This window comes from Stegastes partitus, unplaced genomic scaffold (genome assembly GCF_000690725.1).
Source record: "Stegastes partitus isolate 25-593 unplaced genomic scaffold, Stegastes_partitus-1.0.2 Scaffold1078, whole genome shotgun sequence".
In the NCBI taxonomy this organism is placed as follows: Eukaryota; Metazoa; Chordata; class Actinopteri; family Pomacentridae; genus Stegastes; species Stegastes partitus.
Window position 1 is genome coordinate 57,297 of NW_007578809.1, and position 13,106 is coordinate 70,402.

At 40.4% G+C, this 13,106-nt stretch overlaps 3 protein-coding genes across 4 annotated transcripts in view; 2 read left to right on the forward strand and 1 right to left on the reverse strand.

The window, feature by feature from the left end:
* Window positions 1-846: 846 nt before the first annotated feature.
* On the reverse strand, window positions 847-4,452 carry LOC103367686 (zinc finger protein 2-like). The gene is made up of 2 exons (XM_008295798.1): window positions 4,239-4,452; window positions 847-3,161 (listed from the first exon to the last, which is right to left on the reverse strand). The coding sequence occupies exons 1-2, from the start codon at window positions 4,408-4,410 to the stop codon at window positions 1,510-1,512; spliced, it is 1,824 nt and encodes a 607-aa protein (XP_008294020.1). The 5' UTR covers window positions 4,411-4,452; the 3' UTR covers window positions 847-1,509.
* A 2,416-nt stretch (window positions 4,453-6,868) lies between these two features.
* Window positions 6,869-13,106, forward strand: part of LOC103367692 (histone-lysine N-methyltransferase SETMAR-like) — a 10,429-nt gene continuing 4,191 nt past the window's right edge. For both annotated transcript variants that reach the window (XM_008295806.1, XM_008295807.1), the window contains exon 1: window positions 6,869-7,084. In XM_008295806.1, coding sequence (XP_008294028.1) covers window positions 6,934-7,084 — 151 coding nt within the window. In that variant the 5' untranslated portion in view covers window positions 6,869-6,933. The remainder of the gene's footprint in view (window positions 7,085-13,106) is intronic.
* LOC103367705 (zinc finger protein 568-like) lies at window positions 7,997-10,874 on the forward strand. Its single transcript, XM_008295822.1, is given in 3 exon segments — window positions 7,997-8,016; window positions 8,108-8,130; window positions 8,991-10,874. Coding segments are annotated over 3 exon segments (1,380 nt in total). The 3' UTR covers window positions 10,328-10,874.

Here is a 13,106-nt window from a genome sequence, read left to right on the forward strand (position 1 = left end):
GGGCTGCCTTACTGCACAATCCAAATCTCCTGCAAAGCCTGAAGTTTTCAGTCTGTAGATTGCAGCTTGGAGGTTGTTGTTTTATTTTTCCGGAGTGAAGTGATTGTAAAACGGAAGGGGAGAAGATGCATAGTGGACGGTCTATACCAGCAATCCAGATCTGGCGACTCAGAGTAAAACCCACCCTTCAGTGCCATCCCAGCAAACCACTAAACATTCAAGTAACATACGCTGCAATTCTTTTGCGAGCGTTCCCCGGCCATAATTTTGGCAAATTTTTCTTGATGCTCACCCAACGTTCTTTTATGGGGGAAAAAAATGCTACAGGTATTTTTACGACTGGCAGTTGCTAACCTGAACCTTCAGTCCTGCGTTCGCCTCATGTCGTCACCATCCGAAGCAGCAGTTACCGCTCACTACACCGGGAAAGTATGGGACAGCAGTCAGGTGGATCAAGATGACTGTACCAGTTTAACATAGAAGCTTCCTTCACTCTTCTTTCAGTGCATCTGTCTTCTCTGTCTGTGGACATTGTTGTCCTCAAAGGAGTGTCCCTTAACCTTTAGATTTGAGCAAACCAAAAACAAGTTTTGCTTTTTTGTCCTAAAGCACTAAGGACTGTGACCTCAGGCAATGTGTTTTTTGGAAATACTCAAATGTTTAAATTAATACAACAACATTCATATGAATAGCACTTACTTTGAATCAGAGGATCAAAATGGTATTTCTGGTCTGCTGTGACAAAAAACTACATCCAATGTCCTCACAAAGTACTGGAGAAAATATTAGAACATGACAGATGTAATGATGGAAATAGCCGTCACTGATTGCATTAAAAACAATGTACAACATTGCAAGCACACATTTAATATATTCATTTTCAATTTCAAATTTCCAAAAGAAAATTCTCCCTTCACTTTTACAATAGCGATAAACATTCCACAGACAACAGCAGAGGCAGTGCAACATGTTTTAGTTCCACCTTCAACTAAAAACATTTTTTTGTGGCTGCTGGTCGAGGTTTATCTTGACTCTTGTCACACTTAAATACAGTTTAACTAGACATTTTCTCTCATAAATGCATTGCAAAGTATAGCAGTCAACTAATCTCATTTCAAATCTAGTATTTGCCAGTGTAATATGTGAAGTAGAAATGTGATTAACAAAAAATAGCTGACTTTAATTACAACAATCTGAAAATTAATCTTAAAGTATTTAAAATTAAATTTGTGTGCAATTTAGATGTAATCTGTGGTTTATAAGGACAATGATGCTTAGTACTTGAGTAAGTGTATTCAGTTACTTCCCACCTCTAAAATACAACTGTTCAATAAGAGAGAATTGCATTGATAAAACTATATCATATCACGCTTTAACCTCAACCCCACCAGGTGAGCTGCAGCACTGAAACACCTCCTATTTTTTATGTTGTAAAAATATTCTAGTTATGTTGCCTCATGTCATTTATCTTTCCAACAAAGAAGGAGATAAAGTTATTGCACTTTCTGTCTATGACTTCTCACCTATGTGAGTTCTCATGTGGACAGCCAAATTGTCACTTCGACTGAAACTTTTCCCACAGGTTTCGCATGAATACGGTTTCACACCAGTGTGGACTGCTGTGTGCTTTTTAAGAGCAGATAGCTCAGCGAATCTTGCCCCACATATGTTACAGAGGTAAGGCTTCTCACCTGTGTGCTTTCTCATGTGACTTTTTAACACTGATGCGAGACTAAATCTTTCTCCACAGGTGTTACAGGAGTAAGGCTTTTCACCCGTGTGCGTTCTCATGTGGACAGTCAAGTTACTCTTTTGAGTGAAACTTTTCCCACATGTTTCACAAGAATATGGCTTCTCACCTGTATGGACTGCCACATGCTTTTTTAATGCTGATAAGTCAGTAAATCTCTTCCCACAAGTGTTACAGAGGTAAGGCTTCTCACCTGTGTGGGTTCTTATGTGAAGTTTGAGGTGAGAGCTAAAACTGAAACTTTTCCCACAAGTTTCACAAGAATGTGGCTTTTCGTTTGTGTGAGTTCTTATGTGATTGTTTAGTGTTGATGCATCTGTAAATGTTTCCCCACAGGTGCTGCACAAGTAAGGCTTCTCACCTGTGTGAGTTCTCATGTGGCGCAATAAACTACCACACTGAGTGTAACTTTTCCCGCATATTTTGCAAGAATACGGTTTCTCACCTGTGTGAGTTTTTTTGTGAATTTTCATGGCTGACATCTGATGGAATCTTTTCCCACAAGTGTTGCATTCATATGGCTTCACATCTGTGTGGAATCTCATGTGGACAGACAATTGATCACTACTTCTGAAATTTTTCCCACATGCTTTGCAAGAATACGGCTTTTCACCTGTGTGGATTCTCATGTGGACTTTCAAGTGAGCATTACAACTAAAACTTTTCCCACATGTTTCACAAGAAAATGGCTTCTCACCTGTGTGGACTCTTTCATGTAATTTCATAAAATAAATTTGATTAAATGTTTTTCCACAATAGTTGCAAGCATATGGCTTCTCACCTGTGTGGATTCTGTGATGGATTTTCATTTGGTAATTATCTTTAAAGGTTTTTCCACAAACATCACACTTTATGGACTTTTTCCCTGTGTCAGTGTCACTCATCTTTGGCTCCAGCTCTGCATTTCTACCTGGTTCTACATGCTTGTTTCCTTCATGATCTGAGCTCTCAGCTACAGGAGAGTTGTGACAGAAAATCAGTTCACTGTTTGGTTCTGGTCCACTGTGGTCACTTTCCTCATAAGTAGGCGTCACCATAAAGATGTCAATCTCCTGCTTCAGTCCAACATGCTGTTCGTCCTGACTGCTGCAAAATTCCTCCTGTTCCTCTTTAATCAGTGGATGCTCTGGATCCTCCAGGTCTGAACTATTGCAGAGTTCCTCTTGTTCCTCCTTAATCTGTTGAGGCTCTGGATCCTGCCGGTCTGTACTGCTGCAGAGCCCCTCCTGTTCTTCAGTCTGTGGAGGCACTGCATCGTACTGGTCCAGCCTCGTGCACAGGTCCTCCTGTTCCTCTTTAACATGTGAAATCTCTGGTCCCCCCTGGTCCAGACCGGAGATCCTCCCCTGGTAACAGAGCTCCTGCTCAGCGAGAACCTGTCCTTCTGCATCTACATATTGCTGTGGGAGGTCTGGAATGAAAGGAACACAAAAATAAGGTTATTAATGTGACGATGAACACATCAGAACAACAAATCCACTCCAGTGTTATCCATTAGCAGGGCTCTACAGGGCAAACATGCCACTCATACATCCATTGAAATTTAAAGTGTGCAAAAGTGAAAAACCATTGTGTTGCCTTTTTGGCTACTAATATTTTTTTTTATTTTACATTGTTAGAATAAAACAGCTCATTTCTCTTAATTCAACATTTTTAATTTTTTTTTTTTACATTATTCTGAAAGTCTTCGTATTGACTTACGCTACCACCACACCAATATTCAATATCATCAGCATACATCAGCAGAGAGGAAAAGAAAAACAGGCAAAACATTATTGCTATCCCTTGTGTCTCTTTGAAGGATTTCCTCCAAACACAACAGTGATGCACTTCAGACAAAGCCACACTATGAGACAAAAGCTGGTTTATCCTGGGAATAAAACACCAACACACAATCTGAGCAACACTGGACATGTAGTCCAATGCAGTGAGCAGCGCACAGACCTCTGGAGTCCTCCTGCACCTGAGGGATAACAGTCCACGTTCAGGACAGAGTAGACCGATGGAAGCCATATACGTTAAACTGCAAGAGGCACCTCTAAACAGAAGAGGAGGTTTACGACACCAATTATCACCTCCATGCAGTCTTGAGAGCTCGTTCCAGAAAGTTTCACATCATTAACAGCTTGAGCCATCCCTGACCTGTCAGCTTCACAACCATTCACACCTCCAGGCTTGTCCGTCTTGGGTTGTTAATAAATGTTAACCATGATATTATAAATGTGGGACTCTGCATCAGTCAGTTAGAACCAAAGAATACTCTTAGACGAAGGTGAAACGCCTTTAAGAACTAATAAATCCCAACTGCTCTTCCCATTACAACGACCTGGATGACTGAGAATCTACACTGACATTAGCTTTGACAGCTAACCCCGTTAGCATGCTAGTCTGCCCACTGTGTTGTCTTTGTTAGCTCCCAGGTATATGTCATGTTTCTAAACTCTGATCCTGACACACAGTTCACCCAGACCATCACAGTTCTACATACCCATGGTGTGTAACGGTATCTGTGGTTTCCAGATGTTATCCAGCAGTCTGCGCTGACGATCGATCTCTTCCTCGTACTGGACGATGGTTTTTTCAAACTCTGCGAATATTTCTTCAGCAGCAGCAGTTAGTCGCTCGTTGATCAACTCTCTCAGATTCCGAACTGAACTCATCGCTACCTCAGCAGCTGAAATGTTGATTTCGTTGACAACACGACCGTCCTCCAGCCACACATGAGTGAAGCGGCTGCTTGTCTTCTTCTCGCGAGATTTGCGGCAGACTGGAGGCAGCAGAGGTGCGTTGCTGCCCCCACAGGTCATCTGTAGAAGTACACCGACACAGTTGAATACTAATTTCATCTCAAATCATTTAAATTTTCTGCTCGACCATTGTTGATTTGCCAGAATTTTTTTAATAAGATATGGACATTTATGAAGACATCTTTGAAATGTATCAAATACTCTTTGAGAAAAACTTTGAGCTCATTTTTAACACATTAGAATTCGAGGCTGTTTTCCCATACTGTTTGAACAACAATATTTAGGGACTACTAAAGGTAAAACTCATTATTTTTCCTCGTTATTTTTCTTTGTGTTGTCACTTTAGAATCTTCAATGTTGGACAAGTAGATCAAATAATTTCTGATTATGGGTGAGTTGAAGTATGCAAGAATAATAATTGAAGCCGTCATGAAAAGTCCCATCTTTAAGCTCACATTAACAAAAATAAATAAATAAATAAAATAAAATAAATAATGCTGCATGTCACAATAATACAAAACAAATCGTATAGAAAACTTTAAAATATGAAATACTTGGTCACAAATATGACAAGGAAAGTTATTTTCATTGCTGATTTAGCAGGTCTGACAAGTTATACCATAAAAGTATTGATAGATAGCCCAATCCAAGTACAACAGGGTTTCAAAATGATTTATCTTTATTTCTGTTAATTCTTGATATATTTTAAGTTGAATCCAAGTACATGCTTCACAGTTTCACACTTTTTAATTTGTGTTTTTTTCCCAGTATTTTTGAGCTTCATAACTTCATAAGTGCAGCAGATGGACATGTAATATTTTCAGGGCTGAAAAACTTTAAGTTCAACACAATTCTTTAGTAACCACTTTTGCGCATCATTATTATGGGATGTCTGAACAGTAAAACTGCAGCAGTTTCATGTCTATGACACAGAGTCATAGAAAAAATCATTGGTACCCTGGATGTGTTTCTGTTTTCTGATAATTTACCAGAGAAAACTTTTAAAAGTGCATTCTGGGTAAACTTTCATGGGTTAAATTTTTAATGTAAGTATATTTTGACACTTATGAATGTATCTTCTGGCTGTGAAATGGAGAAACAACTTTGGTGTTCACGTATTTTATAACGCAACTTGGACAAGTCTCACTGATTAAACCAGTTTGGAACATTCAGGGTTTGTTTTTTAAGTCTCTCAGATTCTCTGATTGTTTAGTTCTTTGTCCTGTTAGATTGTTCTGTTTCATCCTCAGTGATCTTGGTATCCAACACATATCTTTTTTACGTAACAGGAAAATGATTGTGGAGGAATTCTCAACTGTTTCAATTCTTTGAGTAAGTGAAGAATTCAAATTTACATGTTGCAAGTGTCACAGTATGCCTAAAAATAACAACAATTATAATAATCTCTTATATTGGTGTATGGGCCTGCAAGGTGGCTCGGTGGTTAGCACCGTTGTCTCACAGCAAGAGGGTCGCCGGTTTGTGTTTTTCTTTCGATCTTTCTGCGTCGAGTTTGTATGTTCTTCCCGTGCAGCGTGGGTTCTCTCCAGGTTCTCCAGCTTCCTCCCACAAGGTTCAAAAACATGTTGAGGTTAATTGGTGATTCTAAATTGTCCGTAGGTGTGAATGTGAGTGTGCTTGGTTGTCTGTCTCTAAGTGTAGCCCTGTGATAGACTGGTGACCTGTCCAGGGTGTCCCCTGCCTTCACCCTGAGTCAGCTGGGATAGACTCCAGCCCCCCCGTGACCCTAGTGAGGATTAAGCGGTGTTATAGATAATGAATGGATAGATATTGGTGTATCATCTATTGAAAAGAAAGTTCCACAATGCTTTACAATGAACAAATGTGAAATTAGACAAATATAAAACATTTCTTTTTTTTTCTTTTCTTTTTTTTTATATCCTAAACATCCAGTGCCACAAGATACAGCTGTTAAATCAAGACTTTTTTTTTTTCTTTAAAGAAAAAAATAACAAAAACATTTCAAGACAACAGCTGCTGTGCAATTAAGGACAAAATTGGGTTTAGGGGAAGTTCTGACATCTCAGTATATAAATGACATGTCTAAGCCAGCATCACTTGTTTTGTGTTTTTTTTTTTTTTTATGTATCGACTTTAATATCCAGTTTCTTCTTCTTCTTCTTCTTCTTCTTCTTCTTCTTCTTCTTCTTCTTCCTCTTCTTCTTCTTCTTCTTTAAAGAAATACAGAGTTATTATTTCAGTTAGGATGTGAATAAGCGTTTTAAAGACAGGCGTAAAAACGCTGTACAGCGCGGAACCGAAGTGAACTGTTGTCCTCCGCCGGAGCTTCACGGTGTGACACCCGGCGGAAGCACACAACAAAAACAAGCCGGCGGCGTTAGCTTGACTGATGCGGAGCTGGGAGACGGTTGTGTTGTCGTTTCTCAGATCAATATTTCAGCAGCTGGAGTAACGATGAGTTCAGCTGAGTGTTCGACGGAGTTTATTATCGAGCAGGAAACTGTCGAGGAGGAAAAACTCGGAGTCTCTGAACAAACCATCGTCCAGCGCGAGGATCGTCAGCTGGATATCATCTGGAAACCACAGATAACCATACACACGACAGGTATGGACAACTGTGATGGTGTGGATGAACTAACTGATGAATAAGACTCATGTAAGATCGTTAAAAACATAAATGCATCTATTTTTAAAAGCAGACACGTTTAGCATCAAACTCGCAGTATGTGTGAGACACAAGGGAAACTGAGTGAACTTGAAGATCCCTGCAGTGTTGAAACCTGTCATCTGGTTGTGTACGATGATCTGACTGCACCTCTTTATTATTCTGCTACAGGAGCAAAGAAGAACACAAACATTCTCATCTTTGGCGGGGCAAAAAAAAAAAAAACTCAAAATAGTGACAGGAGGAATTGTTGAGGTGGAACTTGTGCATGCAGGGAGGTGAGAGGCGTTCAAGAAAATGGAAAATGCATACAAAATAAAAAACAGCTAGCAGGGCGCCTTTACTGCACGACTCCAAACTTAATGATAACTGTACATTTTCAGTGTGTTAGTTGGTGCGAGGAGGCTGTTGTTTTTGTTTTGTGACTTTAAAGACAATCTGCAGCTCTGTAACAAACAGATAGCAGATGTTAAAGAAAACACAGTGAGAAGTCATAGTGGAAATGGCCGATTTATATGCAAAGTCTACATCCACTGAGTCAGACTGCATAAAATTTAAGCTGTACAAAGTAAGATAAAGTAGTGCAAAAGTTAACCTTTGTGAATATAAAAGAGAAATTTTAGAGTGAAAATTTGTAAAACAAAAAATAAAAGAGTGGAAAAAGCTGTACTGTATTTAAAAAGGAGATTTAATGTGTAAAATGCTGATGATTCTCAACAAAACTTAAAATGTTTAGTGTGGTAGGTTGCTGCTTCCCAATATGGTGGTTGTTGTTTCCTGTAGGAATCAGAAAATGGTAGCACTTAGACAACAGAAGGGGAGGAGATAGCAGCAACAGCCATTGGAAAGTTTATGCCTGCAATTTACATTTGGTGAGTAAGAAATATAAGATGTACTTATTTGCATGAAGTCTTCAAATTCTTCTTCCAGACAACCACGTCTCCTCTAACTGGCCCTGGTCAGCCTCTGTCACTGCTTCTGCCAAGGTTGTTTTCTTCAGTCCTAACTATTAATCTTGATTAGTAAAGAGCATTGTGACTGAATATGTACAACAGAGGTGAAGACATCAGAGTGTTGGATGATGTTAGGATGCTCCTGTTTACATTGAGGGATCGATTAATTAAGATCGATCACTTTGTCTCCTCTACTCCTTCATTTACGTCTACTCTTCATTTTCTTATTCTTTCACTGTTCTGTCTCTCTTATTCCCTTCAATGGTCAGTTTTTAATTGTTTTCCAGACACTGTTTCGGGGTCGTTTGTGGCAGCTTCCTAACTTGAAACTATGGAAGTCACTAATGCCCTAATTTGTTGTGATGGCTCTGCTTCTTGTGCAGTTTTTAGCAGGTTGTGTCTCTGCTAGAGAGATGTGCCCGGTAGTTAGAACCAATTGGAACTGCGTCCGAGCCAAAGTTGTGCATTTAATTGGCACCAACCCTTCACCATGTGTTTAGCAATACCCAAGAAGACTGTGATTGGTTTTAAGAAAATATCAGAATGGTAATGAGGTGCAGCCAGTCCGTTCTCCTCAGCATTGACACAGTGCTATGGAAATGGGTTTGGCTATGCAAGACTAGATATGAAGACGTTTGTATGAAAAACTTCCTCAGTGCTTCTTTACCTGTATCAACATTTGAGAAATCTTTTAATTGATCTTGTTTATCTACCCATTGACACTTAATTTAAATAGTTTGTACCACAGACCTGCACAGCAGCCTAAGTATTTGAACAATGTGTGTTGTGTCTTCTACCTGTAGCATTGCAGCTTTTTCTGCCTTGATGAGTCTGCAGGCATGATTGTGAACTATGCTACTGACTTTTTTCTTGCATCCCTTTGTCCGCCCCAGACATCCGACAACACAGCGTCTGTAAGGAGGAGGAGTTTCTCACTGACCAGCTGCTTTGTAGCCAGGAGACGAACAGTCTGGACCAGGAGCACCCAGAGCCTCCACAGATTAAAGAGGAGCATGAGGAATTCTCCACCAGTCTTGACCAGGAAGATCAAGAGCCATCACAGATTAAAGAGGAACAGGAGGAATTCTGCACCAGCCTGAACCAGGAATATCCAGACCCTCTACAAATTAAAAAGGAACTGGAGGATCCAGAGCTACCAGGGGTTAAAAAGGAACAAGAAGAATGCTGCATCAGTCTGGACCAGAAGGAATCAGAGCCTCCAAAGATCAAAGATGAACAGGAGGAAAACTGCACCAGTGTGGACCAGGAGGACCTAAAGCCTTTGCAAATTAAAGAGGAACAAGAGGATTTCTGCACGAGTCAGGAGGGAGAAGAGCTTGCACTGAAACAGGAGATTAATATCTTTATCGTGACTTCTGATTATGAGGAAAGTGACCAAAGTGAACCAGAACCAAGCAGTGACAAGCTCCTCTCTCACAACTCTCCTGTAGCTCAAAGTCCAGATCAGGACGGAAACAATGTTGTAGACTCAGGATCAAGTAGAAATTCACAACTAAAGACAAAGAAGAGATATCGCAGAAACAAAATTCACAATGTGGACAACTCTTCCATGTCAGAGAGTCAGTGTGATGACACAGTGAAAATGTCTTTAAAATGTGATGTTTGTGAAAAAACTTTTCCTTATAAATCCAAACTGCTCATACATCAGAGAAGTCACACGGGTGAGAAACCATATGCCTGCAATATGTGTGAGAAAAGGTTTATAAACATTGCAAATTTGAAAAGGCATGTGATGATTCACACAGGTGAGAAGCGGCACTCCTGCAATACATGTGGGAAAAGGTTTAGTCAGATAGACGTATTCAACATTCACATGAGAACACACACAGGTGAGAAACCATATTCATGCAACACTTGTGAGAAAAGATTTAATGGCATTGGTAATTTGAAAAGGCACATGATGATCCACACAGGTGAGAAGCCTTATGCCTGCAGTACCTGTGGAAAAAGATTTCTCTGTACATCAAAGTTAAAAGCACATCTGATGATTCACACAGGTGAGAAACCATATGTTTGCAACACATGTGGGACAAAATTTACTGAGCGGTCAACCTTGAATGGTCACTTAAAAATCCACACAGGCGAGAAGCCATATTCTTGTAGTACCTGTGGGAAAAGATTCAGTCGAATGACAAACTTAAGAAGGCACCAAGGAGTTCATACAGATTAAAAGTTTCATACTAACAAGATATGTGGGAGAGCTTTCTGACTATGTGGCAAATTGATGAGATGAACCCACACTCTGGGAAACTCAATCACTGCACTACCCGTGTGACAAAATATAAACACTATGTCCTTTCTCTTCAGAACAGCAAAGACTCCTGAGCTTTGTGTTTTTCATGTATTCTGCTTATTATTGGTATGGATTCTCAATCATCCATGTCATGATAGTCCTAGGACCTTCAGTAAAAACTCACTTGGCTTCTCTTTAGCTTTTTGTTGTTACGGGAGGAAAACCTGTGAATTTTAACTGAATCCAATTGTCTTAATAAACAAAAGTGATACAAACACCACTTGTAGATTACATGTTTTGGTTCATGGTGCTGTAAAAATGAACAGACTCTGGTTCAAATGTTGTAATAAAAATATTTTTGGGAAACCTGCAAAGTGCTTAAACTGAGCAGTAAAATTCCTTGAAAGATCACTGCATTGTTCTTGTAAATAATTCAGGCTGTAACAAAGAGGTACTTTGTTACGGGCTGTTTGTAAATAGCGCAGGGGTTTTAGAGAACATGGAGCACTTTAGCAATGCACATTTGCACTTTGAGGATTGGCCCATTTTTCACATAAAAAACATGCAGACATTTGCACACAGTTTATCACTTCTTGTAATTATTGATTGAATGCTTTTGACAGGTGGTTCACCTTTCAGACGCAGAAGCGGTCACTTGTGGGTGATTTACGGCCACCTGTAAAGCAAAGCTCCAGCATTATTATTGGAATTGATCACAGTTTTTATAACGGAGGTGTGTGTGTGTGTGTGTGTGTATTCTTTACGGTGCAATGGATGAGTGTAGCGGAGTGTATAAATGTTTTAGTGCAGTGTTAAATGTTTGCATTGTGCAACGTACCTGTCGTGTGCTTCCAGTCTGACAGGGTGTTCAGACAAATGTGTCCTGGCGGTCCGAGCACCTGTTGTAGGTTGGGAGGAACCACAGGATGAAATGGCGAGGGGGTGTTTTGTTCGGGTTTTAGGTGTTTATTTCTGGGTTACGGGTGTATTGTAAATATATTGATAATTTATTGAAGTTAATGTTTGTAAATATATTTTAGTATATTTAAAAATGCTTCATACAAATGTTGAATTAAGTATTTAATATGAACAAAGAATATAACCTCCCTGTGTCTGTGGCGGCGGGTTAAGCTTCCTGGTGGGAGGCTTTAAAGAGCTGTCAGGATCTTCATTTGAGAGCTGCTACCAGTTGAAGCAACACATGCTCCGGAGAAGACTTTTTGTTGATGATTGGAAAAAAAAAGAGCAAATAATAAAACTTTTTCATGGTATCATACTCGGCCTTCAGCCTCTTCCTTCTGGCTGCTAGTGGCCATTCCTCACAAGTGGTGTCAGAAGTGGGATATCCACGCTGCAGAAGGACAGCATGATGACCAGAGGTGGTAACAAACTCTGCCAAGATGAGGAGCCTGTTGATGGTGGGTGTTCATCAGCGGAACAAGGTGCTATGGCAGGCGGTACTCCTGAGAACAAGTTGGAGGAGCTGACGGGTCTGGTGAAATCCTTCATCCAGTCTCAGGCAGTCAGGGACCAGAAGATGGAGACAGATTTCTCCTGCCAGGAGCAGAGGTAGAAGAACCTGCAACACCAGTTCCAACAAATCCAGCATCAGGTAAATGAAAAATTCAAGATAGACCTGACCAACCTGAGGCCCCACCTGATGGAGTGACTGTTGATGAGGAGGAGGAGGACGAAGGGGCCTCTGGAGTAGGAATTGCCAAAGAAGTTCTGACAGACTGTGGGACATATTTCATGTCTAGACTTTTGAGGCAGGTGTACCAGTTGTTAGGGGTTAAAGGGATTAGGACCACCCCGTACCACCCCAAACGGACAGGTTAATGGAACGATACAACCAGACTCTGAAAAACATGCTGCGCAAGTTTGTCTCTGACACAGTTGCTGACTGGAACCAATGGCTGCCTTTCCTTCTGTTTGCCTACCATTAGGGTGCCGTAGGTCTCCACTGGATTCTAACCCTTCAAACTGCTCTTTGGACGCCAGGTGAGAGGGCCTCTGGATCTTCTGCGAGACTATTGGGAGACTCCAAAGTCAAAACAGGAGAATGTGATGGCCTACATGGTCAAAATGAGGGGACGACTGGAGGAGATGGCAGCGCTGGCACAAGACAACCTGAGAGCAGCCCAACAACACCAGAAGACCTGGTACGACCAGAAGGCTAAGGACAGAGTCTCTAGTCCTGGTCAAAAGGTAATCACATTGCTTCCCACTAATGAAAACAAACTCTTGACCAAATGGCATGGACCGTATGAGGTCACTAAACAAGTGGGTAAAGTGACCAATGAACTGTACATGCCAGACAGACTGAAAAAGCACCAGGTTTTCCATGTTTATCTGCTGAAAGAATTTAAGATAGGAGCCTTTACAGCAGCTGTTTGTCTGATCTGTGCAGGATGAGGAGGTGACAGGAAAAGTTCATTACAATAATCTCCATGGGTCCATTTTGTGCTGAAGAACAGTCACATAATGCATCAAATTCCTGCTTTTATGTGAGCGCACACAGATCCTGATGAAGAAAACCAAGTTTACTAAGAAGGTTGAGCACCACCATTGTGATATCCACTATATCTGGTGGCTGTTGTAGGTTTTGTTGAGCAACATACATATATATTTATGTTTTTTTATTTGTTTTAAACTTTGCCTGTAAAGCACTTTGAATAACCTTGGTGTGTGATAATATGCTATTTACTGTAAATACTTACTTGTTATATATTCCTGCTAGAAATTGCATACTCAC

Coding starts and splice junctions, on each gene's coding strand:
- LOC103367686 (XM_008295798.1), bottom strand. CDS start 4,410: ATGAGTTCAGTTCGGAATCTGAGAGAGTTGATCAACGAGCGACTAACT. Junction 3,162..4,238: donor GATACCGTTACACACCATGG/GTATGTAGAACT, acceptor CTTTCATTCCAG/ACCTCCCACAGCAATATGTA.